Source organism: Mytilus trossulus, chromosome 3, assembly GCF_036588685.1.
Source record: "Mytilus trossulus isolate FHL-02 chromosome 3, PNRI_Mtr1.1.1.hap1, whole genome shotgun sequence".
NCBI lineage: Eukaryota > Metazoa > Mollusca > Bivalvia > Mytilida > Mytilidae > Mytilus > Mytilus trossulus.
In genome coordinates, this window is record NC_086375.1 from 69,275,394 (window position 1) to 69,298,821 (window position 23,428).

At 30.6% G+C, this 23,428-nt stretch overlaps 1 protein-coding gene across 13 annotated transcripts in view; it reads right to left on the minus strand.

The window, feature by feature from the left end:
• LOC134712249 (RNA-binding protein Pasilla-like) overlaps nt 1-23,428 on the minus strand; it is a 51,092-nt gene continuing 27,664 nt past the window's right edge. For 9 of the 13 annotated variants that reach the window (XM_063573608.1, XM_063573602.1, XM_063573606.1 and 6 more), the window contains 4 exons: nt 17,949-18,089; nt 10,739-10,896; nt 9,684-9,837; nt 1-9,057 (listed from right to left, as the gene is read on the minus strand). In XM_063573608.1, the coding sequence (XP_063429678.1) occupies nt 7,814-9,057; nt 9,684-9,837; nt 10,739-10,896; nt 17,949-18,089 (1,697 nt within the window). In that variant the 3' untranslated portion in view covers nt 1-7,813. Of the gene's footprint in view, nt 9,058-9,683; nt 9,838-10,738; nt 10,897-17,948; nt 18,090-20,966; nt 21,104-23,428 lie in introns of those variants that run through there. The other 4 variants (XM_063573603.1, XM_063573612.1, XM_063573600.1 and 1 more) reach the window with 2 other exon arrangements.

Sequence of the window (23,428 nt, forward strand, 5' to 3'; positions counted from 1 at the left end):
TTTTCAGCCCAATTTTTTTATTTAGATACTTTTCTTGTGTAAATCTGTTTAATTCATTTGTATGTGGTATTTGCATTCATATCTACATAAAATTTCCTTTTTCACAACATCAACTAAACAGTAAATTCTTCTGAAGTACCATACTAACATCCATTCAAACTAATTTTACTCGCATGCCAATAAAATTAAAAAATAAAAGGAAACAAAATAGTAACAATAGAGGTATCTCTGTCGACTAACCCTTTTTTGTCATACTTGATTGCATAAAAACTGTACCAGAGGGATATTTTTATGAATGAACATTTTCATATTATATAATATTAAAACATTAGAGAATTTATTCTGCAGTCTGCTAATTCTTAAAACTATTGTTGGTAACATTGAATGTGACTTAACAGTCGGTCTGTGTTTATCTAATCTGTCAATTTGACAAATCAGGCAAAATTTATTCTGGTGTGCAGATTTTTAAATCTTATTCTGGGACACAAATTACATAAGTATTTTTTTTTCTTTCTCTGCCATGCTAAATGAGCAATGGTCTTACAAATTTTGAAAGGCATGCCAAACCAAATTTAACATGTATTTGCATTTTGTAGTGTTGTTAAATTGATTGCTCACAAATAAAAATATCCCTCTCCAAACTGAACATCTTAATTCTTCATATTTTCTTAAACTCAGTATAATTATTCAGTGTTGGTCAGGTAAGCTTTTACACGTATGAACAAAAATAGTCCTCTACAAACTGAATGAAAACACTTCATAATATTTCTTATTAACACAACTATACCCAATACATTTTTTTTTTAATTTCAGCCACGTAAGCTGACCACTCCATTTTTTTGTTACTTAAACCAAAGTTTATTTACTTGTCAATGCAAGTCAGATAAATAGATTTTTTTCTTTACAGATTTAACATACATGTCTGAGTAGATAACTTTACAAAATCTATACATTAACAGAAGATTACTTTTTATTCAAATAATCTTTTAATTTGTTCAACAAATTCAACAATAAAGTGAACTTATTTCAAATAAATTAAAATTTAAATAATATACTCTCAGAAAACAAGAAAATAATAACAATATTAAGTATGGCATGCGTTTATGCACAATAAATAACACAAACTGATCACTTGAATGTGTCAACTAACCACACTAGCGTCCATTACACTTGTGTCTCAGTTGATTACATCAACGTGACAGTGACACACGAGATCATCACATTTGCTGTAGAAGATCTATACCTTTAAATAAATTATTTGGTGTATGACAAGGTTCAATTCATCCCCTCTTTTCTTCATGATAGTTTTGAACTCAATATGTTTGGGATAAAACAGTTAATATCCATGGTATAAAACAAACTTCTGTAGGTTAAAAGACAAATAAAACAGCTGATCTTTTTAAAACTAAGTTAAGATGTATTGTTAAAAAAATATTTCTACAAGATACAATACCACTTTCAATATTTTGGATGAAAATTACTTTTCAAAATCTTTTTTTTTTTAATGCTTCAGTATTCTTTTGCTGCATTCATCTCTTATGAACTGTTAAAAACGTTTGTTTTGAAGTCTGTTTGAAATAAATAATGATGATATAATGAGTATCACAGCACTTATCGGAGGAATATGATATAACCATGTGGAGCCCTCTAAGAGCAATTTGATGATTTTGCTTATTTCAATTTAAATAAATTAAACATTATGTGTGTTTTGACATAATTGCACATCACATTAAATTAATACATGACCAAACTTCAAATATCATGTCAGAAAGACTTTAAAATTCATGACAGTATGTCATAAATGAACTGGCTACTTCTCAACTTGTCTCTCTGCCCTGCTTAAAATAATCTGGTTTACAGGAATGTTTCTAGCTGAACTAAAAGTTGTTCATACCCAAAGTCTTTAAATCACATGATCAAATGTCCTATTTACAAATTCTCTCACGCTGCACCAATTACATCACCTGATGATTCATGATCATACTATGGAGATATCAAAGCAAATACCAACAGTAACTTATGCATACATTACATCTAGTGGCCAAGAGTACATACTTGTTAATGGTATTTAGATATAAACAAAGCAAATCAACATACTGAACAAATAAAGTCAAGTAATGCAAAACTATTATTTGGAGAACCATGCACACAAGTTAAACACTGCTTCTCTTTCCTTGTTTTTTTGGTTTTGAGTTTTCTTATACAAATTCTACAATGAACTCCAGTAAAATATGTACTCTTGGTTTTATCTAGTTGATTTAAGGTTACAAACAAGGACTTTCAGTGCTGAACTCATATAAATCCCTAAACCAACTACAGATTGAACAAAAATAACAGGTTTTTCTTACCAAATCATGAAATACCTTCAGACCAAGGAATTTATCAACGGCATTAACAGTTGAAGTTATACGAAATAGTGTAACAGTTAAATTTACACATTTTTTTTGTGGAATCACCGATTAAAAAACTGACAAAAGATGAAATTTTGCACTCTGTAATGGTATAATGTTAAAACACATGGAATAAAAACTAAATCTACTGTGATTCTACGAGATATATATACAAAATGGCTGAATGATATCACAGACATTTGAATAACTAAATTCATCTCCTCAATCCATAAATAAATAATTAATAATAATATATATTATGTATGTATATATATATATTTATATATAAAGTATCACCTTTTCTCATCAACTCAAAAAAGCACTCGGCAAAATAAATGAAAATTTCTAAAACTGTACAGAAAATAATGACTATGCGAAATAGGCTTAGCTTGAAAAATGGTGATTCCACGTTACATATAAAAAGTTCTATATTTCTAATCTATTTATAATGACTGAAGGTATTTCATGAATGGGTCCTATCAACTTTTCTTCAAAGTTATTGACTCTCTACTTAGATGGTGTTATTAAGAGTCCAGTTTTTGTATCATACAATTGTACCATAGACATATAAGTTAATTAACAACATAGAAATCACTAATTTGCATATCTTCATTAATCAACAACATTACCCATTACTTAAGAGGTAGTAGACTAGATTTCACTTAATGATTTTTGTAACAGATGAAACAGTAAACAAAATTCTCATGTTCTTCATATAGAATTACATCTGCAGTTTCTGTGCTTTGAAACAGTAAACAAAATTCTCATGTTCTTCATATTGAATTTCGTCTGCAGTGTCTGTGGTTTGATACACAGCTTTTTCTTTGTAATTTTTTTTAAATTTCCAAAGTAAGATGGGTTTAATATTTAAAATGTCAAATAGTAAAATAAATTCAATTTGAATTGTTACAGATAAAATTGTTTAAAACTGCAAAAAGTTTTTGATGTTTTTCTCGATTCTAAATTTTTACTCGTTTAAAACTTTAAATTTTTGTCTCAATGTCTCAAATTTACAAAAATCTTGTTGTGTAAAAGAAAAGAAATGAAATTTCTCTTCTGAAAATTTATCAATAATACTGAAATATATATAAAATAAATTGATACATTTAACTATACAGTTAATGTCCAGGTCATTTAAAATGAAACAAGTTTACCTATACAATATGGTCTGATGTAAAAAAAATCTGTAAAAGTACTTATTTTTTGCAGAATGAACGGTATTGTCTGAATGTTGTTTGCTAATGTTGAATGAAAAAAAATCAATATAAAAAGAATAATCAAATAATTGTCATCTTTTGGCCAATTGATTTTTACAAATAACAATATGGATATGTATTTCAGAGGGAAAAAAAATTAGATTGTTATATTTTCAGTCCAATTCAAAGCAAGCTCTGTTATTAGTCTATAAGACATGCTATTTGTGTGTAGGTTCTGTTTCAACAGTATAATAATTTTCATTAGAGCTCACCTATTTTACAGTGAATATAAATTTGATGATTTTCCAAGTCAATATCCTTTCATTACAGCAATAATAAGTACTTTTACAGTGTCTCATTAAATAAAAAGTTTAAAAACACCAGAATCATTCTGTTTCTTAAGTTACATCAAATATTTTTCAGATCTTTTATTCTCAACAAACAAAATTAGGTCACCATGACCATATTTTGGCCACACCTCAACTTAAAAACTTCCTATAAAACATAACTCGTACATCAGTTAAAACATACAAAAATAAAACTGCTGAACAATAAAAATCTCTTTCATAAAATGCATTTCCAGTAGAAAGTATGACATGCTTAAACTGTATAAAACTTAGGGTTTATCTTAAAACATTTGATCTAGTATAAACCTTGAAATGAAATGGTTATAATTTACACTGAAACTAGGATTTCATTACATAAAAAAGTGATTAACTGTATAAGGAATTTTCTTCACTACACTACACAAATCAAAGAAATTTGAAAGTGAAAGACAAAAGAAATGATGGATGATCAAGATCAGTGACCAAATTCTATGTGGTATCACAGATTTAAATATTCCATGAAATGAATGGTCATTTGAAAATGCTGTATGTTCTGCATTGAATACTTGCACCAATTTGATTGGCTGGAATACATTTGATAGATGTAAACTGTTAACATACAATTACAGGAAAGTTTTGACTTTCACTGTCAAATTTCATGATTTGAGAAGTATGAGTGAATATGGAAATAAATACTGTATGATATTGGCTAGTCTGGGGTTATATTAACCATGAAGTTTTGTACAGGAAACAATAGTTTATATGGTTTGAGATCAAAATTTACTAATCTAAAGAAGAAATGAATAGGATCCCTGCCATTTAAAAAAACGATGGTTGGTCTAATATTATGTTGATTTCCTACTGAGAATGAAAGTAGAATGACTAATAAGTTTTGAAAGTTTGAACATGTCATGCTTTTTAATGAAGATGTATGAATATGAAATGAAAAATTATATGCAGTTGCCTCGACCTAGACATTCATTGAATGCTCTATCCAACAATATAAAATGATAAAAAATTGTATCACTTTATGATCTTAAAGTTTTACTTCTGTGCCTACATAAAGGCTTGAGTAGCTATATTTTAAAGGTGAACATTATTTCTTTAATGTGAAAGTGTTGATGTTAACTGAAAATTGAAAGATTCAAGTTAAAGCCAACTGCACAAATTTTCCTGGACATTTAATTTCTGGCATAATTTGTATAAATAATGTACAATGTGAATGGGTAGAGTTTTTGAGTATATCTGCGATAACTCATCTGTCGTGAACAATATGGGAAAGATGATTCTCTTTTCAGTGTGCGAAGTTAAATAAATTATCACAGTTGTCAATTTTTCAGCACCCAAGTATTGACTGGTGAAGATATGAAAATTATGAAATAACTATGGACAATGTACTGATATAACAACTGGTCTCCCAAAAACACACACTTCATACAAAAAACTTAAATAACTAGGTCATAAAATCTCAGTGATTAATTAAATAACTATTAATTATCAAATCATCATCACCACACACTAATAAATAATAATAAATGAAAGTTGTTTTATTTCTGAAAGTAGGGTAATTATTTGAAAGACTCCGTAGCTGGCACATCATTGAAATAACGAAGAAAACCCATGATTGATGCCAAGATGATCTATATTCATACAATGGGGTGACAATGCACAAGTTTGAGTTTTGAGTACAAGATGCATAATATAAAATCGGTGAAAAAAAAGCATGCTCAATTTTCTTGTGATGATACACTTTGACAGATTTTTTGAAAGACTTGTCTTCACACAATGGGCTGAATAATGACAAAATATTTTATGTATTCAACAAGCACTGGGCAGGAAAACTCAGAGAGCAAAGAGAAGATAATAGATAGATCAGAAAATTTATACTAGCTCAGTTCACACCAAAAACAAAAAAATAAATATAATAACTAATTGTACCCGTTATTCAGGTAATTTTACACACATCTAACCTTCCACTGAATATTTTTATTTTATAACACAGCTAGCACAAAAAAGAAAGCTGTGAAATTCATCACCTACCACGCTAGTACAAATTCTAGAAAGTTATTCCTTTCCAGGTAAACCTGCCTTTTCTAATACATGTATATCTATGTGGTGTTATGGTATAATAAATTAAACGAAAAAATAATTCTCCATTGAACAGCTACAGATGTTAAATGACACATACATATAACACTACTTTAGTGTTAATAATTTTAATCCAATGATTTCAAATAACAAGCAAAAAAAGAATCTGTTCACCTTTGTACATAGGTAAAACTCTATCATCACTATACCTACTCGATGAATCATCTACATGATCAATATTAAAACTTATCAAAACATCTGTCACCTTTCAATGGAAAAATCTTTTTCAAAGACCATCAATCATTTGCCAGAAAATATTCTATAAAATAATCATAAAAGTAAATCAGACAATTTTACAAGACATTGTTTTCATTGTCAAATTGATTAAATCTAAGGATGTGGATAGAAGCTGACAACTTCATTTTCTTTCATTCAGTCTTGTTTAAATGATTATGGTGAAGTCAGCATTTTCAAATTTTACTGAATTGAATTGTGTTTTATCTATTTACAAATTTCATATTTACTGTCAGATTCTAAAATAAGCTACCTATCCCTGCAAGGAAGTCACTTATATGAAATATGTTTACAATGATCCATTGCTATCAATTATTTAATCAATGATTAATGTCAATTAGACAAATTTTATTCTTACATGCAAAATCATAGAGGCCAACCACATAATGTCATTATAATCAACAATTCTATTTCATGTAAACATTTTAGAGCAAATTTCCTCTGATTGAATAAAATGTTTTGAAATTTCACTTGTGCAACATTAATTAATTTCAAATATAAAACAAACAAAAAATTCTGGCAAATAATCAATGGCTTTCCTTTTTATAGAAAAATGTGAACATTATGTTCAAAGGGTGTTTTATGACTATACACACATACATCTATATAGACATATACATACAAATCGTTAACAACTTTTGAGTTAAATAATAATAACAATCAAATTTGACTAAAACATATGTCAACAAATCTTATCAGTCTGTCAAAAAGTTAATATAATATATATATAATTATATAATATTACAATATATCCTAATCACAATATAAATAGGGGAAACATTCATTCATTCCAATATAACCATAATATATAAACAAAACGTATCACCCTCCACGTATTCCATATCGTGCAATGTCTTGCTTTTATTTTTACTCCCTAAAAGAAACTTTTGAAAATCTCCATTCTGTCTTGTCTCACTATATATAATTTCCAATGAATTGAAATTCAACAAGAGTTGTGTCCCCTTGATCACCACACTCATTATCGAAAAGATCAAGAGACATTTTCTTTCACAAGTAAAATTTTGCAAAACATTGCCAAGATTGAAGTTAACCAATCACATTACTTCTGTTTCTAGCGAAATGCAATAAATATCAATGCTCTTCTGACTTTCTACATTTGAAATGACAATGCATGTATCACAAATGTGCTGTACTTCTATTTAGTATGCATGACTGTATCAGTAAATATATATATATATACAAAAACAAACACTAAATGTTATTAAGATGTTTCCTACATGCTTTAAAAATCCCATAACTTGGGAAAGAAAGACTTAAAAGTTCATGAAAAAACGAAAAACAAAAACACGTTAAAAAACAAATATGGGCATGCAAATTTCGTGTGAATTGTGATTGTTGATCAAGTCCATGTCTGAATACTACTAACATCACAAATGGGTGCTGTTACATCTCTTCAACCACAATAATAAAATATTAACTTAATAAAATTTAAAAAAAGAAAACAACAACAGTCTTTTTGGGGGAATAATAATAAATTTCTTAAAGCCACTAATTTCAATTAACGAGACGCTTGTCTAGCACGTTTAAGTTCTTCTTGTTGTATACGTTGTTGTATAAGATACTGTGCTTTTCCTATATTTGATGGAGTACCAGTTACTGTGACAATACGATTTCTGGTACCAGGTACGTAAACTCCTTTCTTGGAAATCTGGATGTTGGTTTGTGTAAACTGCTGTAATTCAACAATTCCTTTTCCACCTGGACCTAAAATAGCCCCTACTATACTTTCTGCTACTTCCAAATCCTGTTTAATGGTTTGTTGTTTATCCTCTGTTGGACTGTACATACTTGTTCCTAAACCAAAAGAATTTTGATTCAGTGCTATGTTTGGCGGTTTTTCAGTCTGCATGGCTGGTGCGGCAAATGCTGTTGGAGTGCTTGTGTAATTTGTTGCTCCTGTAAATGAGTCATTCAACATGGGGCTCCCAACGTATCTCTCATTGGCCATACTTGGTGAGGAGCTCCCAAACAGACTAGAGCCAGCTCCAGTTGATCCAGAACTCCCCAAACCAGATGACCCACTACCAACAGGTCCAAACAAACTACCAGCACCAGTTGAGCTATTGCTCGTATTGAGATAAGAATTATTCTGTGCTGAGCTGGCAGGCGTGGCAGCCATCATTCCTTGAGCTCCAAGGGAAGAGTTCATGTTCATTCCTTGCTGCATAGTAGCCTGCATATTCTGCATGTTCTGCATATTCTGCATATTAGCCACACCTGCTGTCATCCCTGGAGTAGGCTGTCCCATATTTGCAATCGTTCCCATATTATTTACTGTTGGAATCTGATTCAGTCCTATCATTCCTAGAATGCCATAACTTGCCAACACGTTCATAGCGTTACTGATATCCTCTGTAGCCTGTTCGGAATACCCGTTTCCACGTAATGTCATTTTCAAATTTTCCAATGCTGAACTGGTCATTTGTCCACCTGGTTGCCCTAATGCAGCATTTAAATTCAAATTTGTAATTCCGTTTCCTAAACTATTGCTAAAAGCAGTGTTCCCATTTATTCCTATGCCAAAAGCACCTTGGGTTGAATAATTGGTTGTGTTGACAACCATTTCTTGTCCTCTGTTTTGTGCAACATTAGGGTTTGCAAATGGGGAACCAGTAGGATTAGCACTTGCAACAGGACCAGTATAATCTGCATAGCTGATATTTGGACAACTCCCACTTTGTGGATCTTCAACAATTTTCTGTAAAATTAAGTCTACTGCTTTTTTGTTGGATTCAACATCACCTGAAATGATAAAATAAACATATTTGTGTCAGCATTAATATTATTTAGTAACAATGTTCACATATAACAAAATAAGCTTTGAACTGTATGTAGCATTTTACATTTCATAGTTGTTATACAATCTGAATAGAACCACAGTCTCATGTCCAATGCTATACTTTCTGTACATTCGATTAGCTGTAAGACTATTTCTTTTAACTAATACACCTTCTTTGGTCCACTGAAACTTAATATATTGTGAATTTATTTTGGATATAAATATTTGCAACATGTGACTTAACCACAATCCACTAATCAATCGCTTGTGTTATCGTTTGAACTTTGAACACAAAACCCTTTAGCAGGAATTTGATGAGTAACTTTTTTGTCTGGTCATATTTTTGGTTGTCAAGAAAGAAATGGAAGAATTGTAGGTGAGCACTTTTTGTCTGGTCATATTTTTGGTTGTCAAGAAAGAAATGGAAGAATTGTAGGTGAGCAGTGTTTTTCTATAGAAAGACAGTGTTAATCAAGTATGACATAGGATTTTTATAGTTAACTTGAAATATTAACCAAGATATATTATGTAGACATGTTCAACCTTACAGTGGCCAGACAAAGTAAGAATGAGACAGACATTTTCTTACCAGCTATTGTAACACATCTTTCTGGTAAATTAATTTCTTTAGACTTCTGTGATATCTGTATGTAGGCCCCACTTTCTTCCTTTATCTGTTTTATATAGTTTCCTGATTTTCCTATAATCATTCCCGCTGTGCTGTTTGGCACTAAAATTTTAACCTGTTCAGAGAAAGACAGATTTTTAATATATTTTCATTATAAGTTATGCAATATTTCATTAAACTGGAATTATAACTTGCACTTTCAAAAATAACTAACTTATAGCATTAAACCAATTTAAAACTACCATAAAATTAATTCTATAATTAAAACCAATTGAAAACTATCATAAAATTTATGCTACTATCAAAAACAATTTTAAGCTATCATAAAAATTAATTCTATCATAAACTTTCTTTAAAATATATTATAAGTTGATTGTAAAGTGTTCAGCTTTATTTTCAAACTGTATATCATCTTTAATTTCAACAAATATAAAATATGAAGGGTACTTAAGGTCCCCCATGATGAATGATGCATGATAAGGCTGAAGAAATCCCCTAATGAGGAGAAAGTTGGCTCATTTTTCACAATTCTCTGTACAGAACTCTATAAGGTCAATTTTCTGTTTTTTTCCCCAATATAATCTTAATTGGCTTCCACAACTACGGATAAGTATGAATATAAAAGAAAATCATTGAAATATATTAACTTCAGATATGGAATTTGAGTCAAATTTACCAGTTATAGAGTAAACTAGTCGGATCCTTTAAAACTTTTTTTAACTTTTGATTTTTGTTCCATTGTAAATATCTGACTTTGAACCTTTAAATATGGAAAAAATGCTGGCCTTATATAAAATACATCATTCGTGACATATTTGCACCAGATAAAATTATATTCTCGGGTAGAAAACTTGAGAACTGGATAAAATACTATCCCCATAATAAGATTGTCACAGAAATACATTCTTCCTTTTAACACAAATAGCCTTTAATGAGGCTTTTTTAGGGGATTTCTTCAGCCCATAAAATTAATAATGATAATGATATCAAACCGTGTTAATTGGACGATAGATTACTTCATTACAAACCTGTCTGTGCCTCTCAAAGTTTTTATTTGTTTCTTCTAACTTTGGGTTGGGGTCTGGCTTTTCTCTAATTTTTTCCATGATGAATGTGTGTATTTTTCTGACAGAATCTGCAGCACCCATTATTAAGCATACTCTTTCTGTTGTGGCTGAAATGAAAATTTACAATATTAAGTTTGATATAGAAACATAGCTTTTACTGCATCATCAAATGCAAGATTTGCTGTTTTATCTAGAGACCCCCCCTCAAACTTTCATTTAAATGTACAGATTTATGAGCTCTGCCTTTGAACAAAATCTACACCAACCCTTTTCCAGTTCAGTAACAGTAACAGAAATTTATATTAACTACAGTCAAACCTTTATGTAAAGATCACTCTTTGGACTAGAGACACCTGACCTTACAGAAGAGGTAACTTTTTTAAAATGTGCAAGTATTTCTAAAGCAGATCAAGAGAATGACCTCTGACAAAACTGGTTTCCACTAAAAAGAGGTGACCTTTAGAGCAGGTTTAATTTTAATTATTCATATATGTGGGCCTTGGATCTAGTGTTTTGGGATGGCATTAAAGTTTTTTTCCTGCATTTCAAATTAGTTCCTTTAACAAATATATCTTGATTATACAAATTCAATATACAAACTTTTAAAAATTTGATAATCATAAATCACATAAAGGCTATAATTTTCTCATAAGCCTGTAACCAATTTTGGACCAAAATTTTCAGACAACCTAATAATACTTCATCATTATATTAGCGAGCCATACTTAAGTACCCACATACTGAAGTTCAACCTCCTCACCTGCTAGATCAAAGGATTACCTGTGTAAAACCTCACAGGTAAACAATTTATCATCTATCTATGTGCCGACACCCACTTTATTTTACAGTATTAAGTAGTATACATTGCTTTTGGCAAACACATAGACAAGATCAGATGAGGACTACATTATTTGTAGATGTAATAAGTGAAAGAGGAAATCAACATTCATTCTGAATTATAGACTAACACTTGGCAATATAATTAACATAATTGAAGGTGGAATTAATTCTGAATAGGTAGAAAAACAAGCTTGGAAATTTACAATACTGCTGCATAAACAAATCTAATACATGTATTATAATGACACTAGACTATATGTGCATTTGATACTCTTCAGACAACATGATGAGATATATTAAGTTATAGAAAGATCCTTAGCAGCCCTGTTTGAAATGTTACACCAGATTTGTGTGGTTTGTGTCATATGAAGCCTCTCCATGTCAATAGCTTTCCCATGTACTATTTTGTCACCCTTGAATAGTCATTGAAACTTACATCACTAATATTATTATTGCATACAAGTATATTGTTTTTCCTTCCTGGTGAATTGTACAATATGTAACATATAATAGGTATATATACAAATCTATGCGACTATTCCATTTCAATGGATTCAGTCTGGATTTATTCAAGGAAATAGGTCCTTTGTAGATGATGTTCCTGTCAACACTCATTATGTGTAGCAAGGATATAATTTTATACATCAAGTCAGTTTGCTAGAGCCAGCCAATATTTCTACTCTGTCATGTGAGCTGAATATATACTGGATGTATAATCTTATGCCTGATTATGCTCACTAATTAATAAATAGTGTTGTATGTATTGTATGATTCATCAAATATCAAATTATCATCTAATACACTTGTTTTTCTTATTATAATAATGTTTTGTGTCCTCAAATCAGGCTTTCTCAAACATGCAACCAAAAGAACTCAAAAACAATGAGTATTGCTAATCTTGCAGACAAAAACTTGATAACACGGTCACCCAAAATAAGAATTTAAATTACCCTCATCTTAAAAAAAAAGATGCACAAAGAAAAATTAGCATCTAACCTAAGTGTAAAATGAGTGGGAAACTTGAGGGATATATTTGTTGTACTTCTTATCAATTGTTCCAAAAAGCAGTGAGCACTCATATGCACAAGTTAGATGTATGATGATCTTCCTACCAGTAACCAGAATCTCAATATACATGGGATTGTCTAACATATTATAGCAACATTAAACCTTCTAAGCTTGAACTAAGGAAAACTTGAGAACGTAACATATATCTTTAGGGAATATAATATGTACTGCACCAAACCACTTCACTCAAATCTGGTTGGGAGTAAATCCTGAGGTACACATGTTTAACATGAAAGTAACAATATTTCCACGGTTTTATTTTTTGTATTTTCTAATCCTATTGAAAACGTAACGTCTATGAAACCACTGCAGTAAGACTAATGAATGTTGAAAACATAATCTGCAAAGCCTGAAGTTATAAATTTCAACCTCAAAAATCTGTAAAAATAGTTAAAATGCTATTATTGATCAAAGGATGTTTTAACATACCATCTATCCAGGCAATTATGAATAGATAATTTGAGTTTATATACTTTGCCATCTTAAGCTTGCTCATGTGCAAAGGTACCAACACACTTGTAGGATATTCCCCTATGACACAGATATAACCTCAGTCTTACAAAACACAAAGGTTGGATAGCTTTGATGAGGAGACAAAAACATATTCCAGAATTAGACATCATATTCTTCTCTTGTCATTGATTCAACATTTCTATCTAATCAAATTAATAGCAAACATTTGCTTAAAACCTTTTAGCCGACATTCTCATGAAACTTCTTTTTTATCATTTCAACTGCATTTAATCATTTTTCCTGATTGAACATGATATTTAATCTAAATCTACAGGAAAGAAAAGACAGTTGGTTGATGCATGTAGACAGACAGACTTGCAACTAGAACTTTACAAACAAGGTTGAACAAGGGTATCCAATCTTATTATAATATAGTAAGAAGTAAAGCTTTTGATATGAATCACATTCTTCTTCCTTTAAAAACTTTTAATCACCAGAATACAGGTTTGAGTAACAAGTTTCATTAAACCTTTGTATTAAACTAACAGCTTGTGATGTAAGGGTTTTGTCTTTCAATTTGACTTACTATCAGTCAATTGTCACAGTAGTACATATATTTAAGGAGGATTATAAACTTTGAATATTTTGAGACCTGAAATTGTGAAACTTTAACCCTTCAATATTTAGTGAATACAGGAAGTTTCTTTAAACTAAACTGACGAAGCCTTTCCTCGTAATTGAAAAAATAACCAATTAATAAAATGACTGACGAAAGATCCAATTTAAAAACATTGGCTAATTGACCAACTTTACAAGTTTTAAGATACAAAAGAAATGGACATAATTAAAAATCTAATTAAGCAAGTCTTTCAGGTGTCAGAATGTCAAAATTTGTTCGGTGGATCATGACATAGGCTTTGTCCTTCCGTCTATACAGCTGTGATCTGATATAGACATTTAAAATTTATTACATCTCGTTGACCAGAATGGGCTAACACCTTCCAAAACATTACATATTTACCAGTAATGAGTACCCATTTTCATTTAACAACCTATTAGATAACCTTATCCTCCTTTGACATCAGTATTCAATTTACAAAATCTCCCGAACCTTATATGTCCAGAGCTACAAAATATTCAAGTATAGAACATTTAGTCTTGTTTTGCCACATTATCACACTTTCCCCCTTTTTTTTGTTCAAATGTAAATGAAATTACCTCTTCTTATGGAGGTTTTAATTTTAAATTTTGAAGGTCAATATCAACTTAGCAACTGGCATCCAATTAAATGCTAACATGCTCCAGCTTACTAAAATGTCATACTGATCCCATGGTTTGAAATGTCAGTTAACCACCAATACAATAGAAGATCTGATTTAGATTCAATTAAATTGACCAAGACAATGTTTTACATGGAACAGCCATAAACCATATCTGAACAAGTCCAATGCACAATTACAATGGCTACTACTAAGCAAATTCATAATTTATTTTCCAAATAATTTTTTAGGACATGCCCCCCTCCCCCCCCCCCAAAAAAAAAAAAATGCTTTAAAATTTTAACAATTATAAGAAAAGGTAAAAAAATGAATTGATGGAAATATTTCTAAGGTTCAATATTTCAAATTTCAATAAGGTTTATACTTGGTATGTGTTTCATTGGTTGCTGTTTCATGATTTTCCTATATTATCACTTAATTCCTATGATTTTAGAATTTATTTGGATTTTAATTCAAACATGAAATTATTTTTTATTTCATAATAGTAGTATATCGCTATAAATATCTTAACGAAATAAAATTGTTCAAGAGTTCAAGTTATTCAGACCAACTTATCCATGAAATGTTTTAAACTAGACAGATCTCGAATTTCTTTAAATTATACCCCTTTCAATCATAATTTCACAGAAATAGATGAAACCTACATATTTTTGTAGAGAAGTGAGATGTAAACAATTACTATTCACTTGTCAACAAAAGTGTGTTAACAGTGCATACTACACAGTCATTGTTAACAAAGTGTCTCCAGTAATACACACCATAAACTTTTACACCCCTAAACAATGTGTTATTGGTTTAAATGTTTCAATATTCTGATAAGATAAATAAAATATGTAGTTTCGGAACAATAACTGTTCATTTAAAAGAAGTTTTATGTATAATTTGCTGACATGAACGACTTTTAATTTTGGGACAAGAAAGCATTCATTATATAAATAGGCCTTTGTTAAGTTTTACTTAATTTAATAACAACAGATGGTAGTTTGTTATTTGTATTCAATAAATCTTTAAACTAGCAGTTATTGCTTATTAAGAATGCTTCTTTAGGCACAAAACATTATATATATATATTAGTTTTAAAACCCAAACAATATCTCAGTACTCATGGGAAAACAAATTCTGCAAGAAACCAGTCTAGCTTATAACTCATTGGCCACAAAATGTTCTCTGGGGGCCAATAGCTTGTGAGTTTTAATTTCAAATGTTTGAAAGAATTTTTTATTAAGATTTGAAGAGCTGCCACCTAAATTTGAACTTGATCTCCGTTTTGTGGTAATGAACATTGTGTATAAGTTTTATTGCATTTGGTTGAGGCAAACTGAAATTGGAGAATGTAATTAACCCTTGTCGTGCGGGGGCCGTAATATTACGGCCGTACCCAGAATACCGTTATTTTGGCATCAATGGCGCTCCATACATTTAAAGGTCATCGTAATACCATTTATTTCGTAGTGTATGCACGTTTCCTCAATCTGAAACTATTCATGTCATGTTTCTCACTTTAAATATTCATTTTGAGCTCAAATACGAACTTCAAAATTTGATATCGGACAAAATTGGGTTTTTTGGAGGGGTGGGCTTACCTTCAAGGTCTGAATCACGGAGTTCAGAGGACTGAAACCTTGACAAATACTGTTAACCTAAAGGCACATAACGACTGGTCGTGTCTATTATCAAAATACGCCGAGGAAACGACTACTTCCGGTTGCAAGTCCAGTTAAAGTTCAAAATTGGAAAAATTCCGAAATTTGGTGAATTTTGGTGCAAATGACCTTCTTTACACTGATGAACCCAGATCAGTTTCACTCCCACCTAACAACTGTTGTGATAAAAGTGTTCACTGGTGTCCACGCTACATGTAAACTACAGATGGATGCATCTATTAGCATCTCTCGGACTTACAGGTCGAGAAAAAGAACGAAAAAAGGTCAAAATTGACGCTTTTTGTACCTGAGGACCAACTTTGGGGCAAATTCCCGCCAAAAAAATTCTGCCTCCTCACCCCGACCACCCCACCCCGTGATCACCTATTTTAGATTTATTGTAATCAGTATGCATCAGCATCAGGGTACAGCTCATTTGCATATCATTTGCATATTTTTGCAAATACTCGTAATTTAGACAATTTCTGAAAACAACTCAGCATGGTAAGGGTTAAAATTTCAGCAATTTTATATATAGGGACATAAAAGTGATGTCACCTAAATTCCAACTTGTTCTGTGTTTTATGGTAATAAGCATTGTGTATAAGTTATAACATTTTGTAAGAGAAAGGAAACTAATTTTGGGATTAATATACAGACTTACACTGGTAACAGTTATTGTCCCCTCTATTACATTCATACAGTTGAATAAAACTTGTTGCTGTGGAAGATAAGAATATTGTTCACTATTCTTACTAAACTGATATGTTCAGCCAGTGGAGTATCTAGGGGGAGGGTTCTGGGGGGTAGAACCCCCTTTTTTTTTGACGATCAATGCATTTGAATGAGGACATATAGTTGGAACCCCCTTTTTTTAAATGGCTGGATCTGCCTCTATCAGCCATATTATAACAATCTAGTTACATGTGAGACAGTTAGTAGCAAGAAATAACATCGTAACTGGATACATTTCTGGTATTACTGTGTCTTCACCCTATCTATTCTTTGTTCTTACTCCTGAATGCTGTTTACTAAGTAAAGAACTGGCTAATGCCAACAAGTCTTTTGGATTATATCCCCATGACCTCCATTAGTCTAGGTTAGCAAACTATGACAAGAGCATCCAGGCAGTTGGAACAAATAGAAATTAAATGGCAAGACAATTCCATTCTGATAAGGAAAAGTTATAAAGGTGTAAATCAATATTAAGAAACATTTTCTAAATTGTTTTGTGCTTATAGAAGCATGCTTAATAAGCAATAGCTGTTAGATTTAAATTCATTTAAAGGTTATAAAGGAAACTACCAACTGTTCATATCAAATTAAGTAAAACTTAAAAGATTGCGTAAGAAGACAAAATCTATGCCAATTATTTGTTCTGCATTCTAATATAAATCACAGGTTCTCTTAGACTTAGAGATTTCTGAAATCCCAGTCATCTTCTTTAATTAATTCTAGACAGGGACAATTTGGACATGTCTTTACATCAAGTAAGGATGTGTAAAACAAGACAGAATGCACTGTATCCTTGAAAATTGCAACATAACTAGAAACACTAGCATATCAAGCCAAGAAAATTAACACCATAAGAATGAGTCAACTGAACAACATCAACATTGAAGGAAGCATGGCCTTGTTTAGTTTCCATTCTGGTTTAAAAGCTAGCAATCAAAAAGTCATACATGTACTTTTTTGAAGGCAGCCTTATATTTGTCTACTTTGTGGAATTCCAGACCATTCAAGTTCAATGCAGAAATTAAAGATAATATCATTATCATGTTATTTTTGTTGAAATTTACCTTCTAAAAATTTGTGTGAGCTTTCATTTAAACATAATTTTTTTGCTTTTTTTTTGGTTTGCTGTGTGCTGCATACCTGGATAAAAGTCATTAGCCTTGGACATTTTAACGCGGGCTCCAGCCTCTTTTTGTACTTGAGCGATGGTTTCTCCTCCTTTACCAATGATGGCTCCGGCGGCAATTGACGGCACTAAGATCTTTAAATGTATGTTGTCACCTACAAGAGAAGAATAGATCCATTAATGTTATATTCATGTGTACAAGTTTTACATACTATATAATTTAAATGATATATATGTATAATGTATGTATTTTTTACATTACTACACTGGTCCAACATGCTTGACATTCTTTCCAATGCAATGTACTTACACACAATAACATTGGGTTATTGAACATATTGCTAAAATTCTTTTTGAAATTAAAACCATGCAATAAATTCATAACATATTTTTGTTTTCAACCACAAAAGGATTCTCATGTGTTAAAAAATGGAAACTTTTTCTGAAACATTTGAAGTTTATTTATTTTTCATGCAATACATAAAACCAAGCCTTAGAATTTATTATCTGATGAGATAGGATAAAGCATCATCAGTAATGAAATGCTTCAAATCATCAGACATGTTTCTATAACCACTGCAAAGCATATCACATGATTTCAAATGTGATATTTATAGCTATAAACCACTACTTTATCATGAAATGTTCTTCAATAATCATATTTTCAACACATTAACCAGGACGAGATTTTCATTGATCAATAATATACAAGATTTCATTTTTTATCAAGTTATGAAATGTGTACATATAATTTCAGTTTGTAAGTTATCTATAAATGATCAGCTGATTTCTATATGAAGATAACTGGGACAAGATAGAAGATTCACCCCACTGGTCCCCTTCTTGCACAGCTGATTCCAGAAATATGCAGAAATCTACATTTCCTCTTGATTACCATGTACTAAATATAACTTCCTCCTTCACATATTTTGCCAGATGCTAGAAACTGTCTATACATTCATAAGCTCATCTTCAAACAATTTATCTCTCTCAAAACAGTTTTAATGAAGTTACATACAGCAAAGCAAACCCATACCATACATTTTTTGTGAATAAATAAACAGTAGAAACAATTGAAACATTATGAAACATATTTCAGTTCTACTTATCTGTGCATACCTTTGTAATTTATTATGGTATCTATAGAAGTGGCAACATTAAAATAGTTAAGTATACATGTATCCCTACTTTATTATTTGGCACACTTGTCATCTTTTTTTAACACAAACACACCTGAGAATTTGGAAGCAAAGCAAATTACCTTTAAGTTCTGCAAGTCATTACTTTGTAGACTAAATATAAATTCAGACTTGTTTAATTAATATACCAAGTTACCCCAACTTACTACATTATGTTCAAAGAAGTTTTACAGATTAATTCTTGATTTTTCAGTATTCTTTTTAGTTCTATATTGTTGGGGGACAATGACCTGATTGGCCCAGTATGAGAGTAGTAGTAGTTTTGGAACTTTTGAAAGTTTATTTAGATTATGTTCATTAGATTTTCACTGGCAATGCATTTTGTTCAACATTAATCATTCAAATATTCAATTATTTAGTCAACACTACTGAAGATTGTGAAATTCATTTATAAATTCAAAATTTGAAGAAAAGCTGTAATCACCACTCAATCTCTTTCTGTTTCCATTATTCTTTAATTAAATGTTCATGGTCTACTCAAATCCTAAATGGTTTCTAGTTTCCCATACTCAGTGGAAAAACAAATGCACTTGATATTATTTCCCCAACTAAAACAAATATCTGCTTTCCATCATTTTCCAAACTTATTGAAAATATTGATGTTTGCCTTCAGTCCTTGTCCTACAAAGTACAAACTAGCCCATCCTTTCCTTCATCAAACATGCATCATAAATGGTTAATAATTGAGCCAACATGGGATCTATAAGAAAGTACTAATCAAGATACCAACTGACATGAAGTATTAGCAATTAATACAAGCATTAATTAGGTCTCTCAGTTTTATTCCATGTGCCAGTACCCTCCAGCATATCGATATATAAATCTACTTTGAAGTCCAACCAATGATGTACTAAGGTTGATGTGGAGAAGACACAGAACTGAGACAAGTTTGTACCAAGGTGTACACATTTCTAAATAGACTGAAACAAGAGAATAATGGCCATAAATGACTGAGCATACCTAAGTTAAATCAATACAAACAAACACAGGATCTTAATCCATTCATGAAAGATAACCAAGCTTTTGACAATCGTAACAATTAAATCATCTAAGCATTGTGTGCCATAACATTCTACAGATGTGCAATTCTCTGCAGATTACAGGAATTAAGAGTTGTCAAGAATATTATTTGTTCTGCAAAAATGCATGTGCATTGATGAGAACTGGAACTAGAAAATTCACTCCAGATGTGAGAGTAGTCCATGTAACAAAGATATTATCTGATTTGAAGGAGATATTTCTCAAGACTTTGGACAATTGTCATTTATTTTCTAAATAATGCATTTTAAAACATTGGAATCAAGTGCTTTTTAAATCAAGACAGATCAAGACCCACATATCTGCATGCAATTGATTGAGGTTACATGGATGCATGTTGAACAATTACTGATCATTCCTTTTTATTGAAGCCAAGAAAAATTTGACAATTTTTTTTCTTTTACTGTACAATGAGTGTTGTAAAATATCAAACAGGAAGTGGCTGCATAGAAAATACATGCAACAACCTAGCAATATAAAGCTGCATGCAGACCAAATATAAACCCCATTCCCTTTCTGTTTCATATTAAAAAGCCAAGTAAGTTCTGACAAAACTTTCAACGCAAAGTTTTTCAGACAGATCAAAAGAGTAAAACCATAACTAGATCTGTTTTCATTCTTTGATACACAGGAAATAAATAAGACATGAATCCAAAGCATTTTAATTGACACTTCTAGTTGGCTTTATACATGTCACTTGTTTTTGTAGGTTAGTTTTGTGTACCCAGAGTTGTCCAAAAAATAAGCATACTGTTAGAAAATTTCAATTTCAATAAAAGGAAATAAATGAAATACCTTTTCCTGGTGTTAGCTTGATTTTGTAAAATCCACCCATATTCATAGCATCAAAATGTCCATAAAATTCATCCATATTTTCATTTGAAATCATACTGAAACCACCTGATGAAACTGACCACAAGTATGTTAAAGTATGCTCAAATGTATCCTGTTAAATACTTTTTTTCAATTTTAACCCCTAGATTATTGTAACACACAGGAAGTCCATAGCAAGGTTCAACGTAGATTTCTGCAGAAAGGGTTTTATTATATCCTGATAATCACAAGATACTAAATTTTTTATCACATAATTTATCCTGAATATGTAAAAAAAAATTCGAACAATTGAAAAATACTTCCTGTTTAATCCAAACATAATTAAAATAGGTGAGAACAATAGAGGAATGTGTGGTTTTCATTTCTCTCAGTTTTGTTATGAGGAAAATTGGTTTAAAATGTGCTTATATCAGCAAAAAGTTTTCCCTATTACCCAAAAGTCTCTTTATAAATATGCTAATAAATAAAACAATTTCCACTAAAAAAAAAAAAAACGAAAAAAGATTAGTTTACATTCAAAGACAGAGGAAACTATATATATGATATCTTTTCTTTTTTCCTTCTATTTCATTCATATATCCTCAATGTTTCCTTATTTGTAATGGTGGAAAATTCATTCAATTAGAACAAAATTTCTCCGAACAAAATCAGCTCTTTTGTGCAATACACCGGACATTTGTAAGTAGGTCACTATGACCTAGAAACCTTTAAACACGTACAAATGTAGCCTAGTTTTTTCTTAGAATGAACTGGGATCAGAAAAAAAGAACTATTTAGAGGAATAATTCAGTGTTTTAAATTAGATGAAAAATAGTCTGTTTATAGTTTGCAAGTATAGTCGTTATTCCTTTTTTCTTGTTTAAGAAGGACTAATATTACTTGATGGTCTAACTATTCGATTCCCCTTTCCCTCATAATATAACTACATGTATTTATCTAGTTCAAGGAAGTATCATTAAATTTTTGTAAATTGATCCCATCAAACCAAAAATAGATTTGTTCACCTCTCCTGTTTCTGTTTGGTATTTAGACTGACATGTCCGATTTCATACAACAATCAATTTCACTATGGTTATAGCAATCAGTGATCCCAGTTCATTCAAAGAAAACTTCGGATGAATGAAAATTAGCACATTTGCTATCAATATCCATTAAAAATTTATTTCACTAGTCGTTCAACTCCATTAATATTATTACTCTAAGTCAGCAAAAAATAAAGAAATGTCTAATATTGCATGCAAGACAAATTTTTGTTTGTTTTATTCTTACTTTTGAATTTTCACAAACAATTTGGTCTTTTTCGAGTTGTACTCGAGGTGGTCACTATTAGCCACTGAGTCACAAAAAGGTTTCAGAACATATAGGTATCCTTGTAAAACTCACTTAAAAAATATTCTATGAGTGGACAAATCAAAGATTTATCTATTGAATATATATAAAACAATTAGAAAAAAACTCTGCATTGAAATATTGTTTACATTTACTTCATAAATCTCATTTATAATGAACTAAGTTTGGAAGCTTAATAAGATATAAAAATTTATGGGAAGCTTTTTATATAAAAAAGGCCTACGTGGAAGTTAGTAAACCATATATCCTCAACTGTACTGGAGAGACGGTTTTATACAGATATATAGACCTGATCAAATTAATATCAAATTTGTCAATCCTATAAACATGATTACCAAGCAATTTGACAACCAAACCAAATCTATTTACACTTGGATTAGATTAAATACTTTTATGTACAAATTATATTTGACAAACAAATCCTATTTCTATCAAGAGTCAAATACATTATCATTTTTCTGCAGAAAATGGAAACATTCAGAAATTAGATAATAACCCTGATGGAATAAAATACTTAATAATTTTAAAATATCAGTTTAACCATTTACTTTAGGGTAAAACCAATTACTTGTAAAATTGACAATCCATTCCCTTTGTCAATCAATCCATTTAAAAGCTTGTCATCCAATGAATTCCTACTATCTGATCTAATACCTTAAATTGGTATTATTTGTGAAATAGGTCTAGTCAAATTACATGTTACCTATTAGTAAAGGTACATGTATACCCAAAGTATGAATATACCCCAACAAAAATCTCTAATGGCTACAAACTTAACTATGATACCAAATCTAAGTATTATTAAAACATATGCCCTCACAAGTCATGTGGAACATTATTAAAGATTATTACACTGTACTATAGAAAAATCATATTTCATAATTACAGTACAAAGATATTTTATTCAAATACATGTGTGTTTTAGATCGCTCTTATCACTTAAAGGTTAAATCATTTTCGTACCCTACATGTATATTCTTGCATACATACAGTCGACTATAATGCAAACACATAGCTTAAATTATAGAAAGAAAAAAATGTACAATAAATTATGGTGGGAAAATACATGCTGA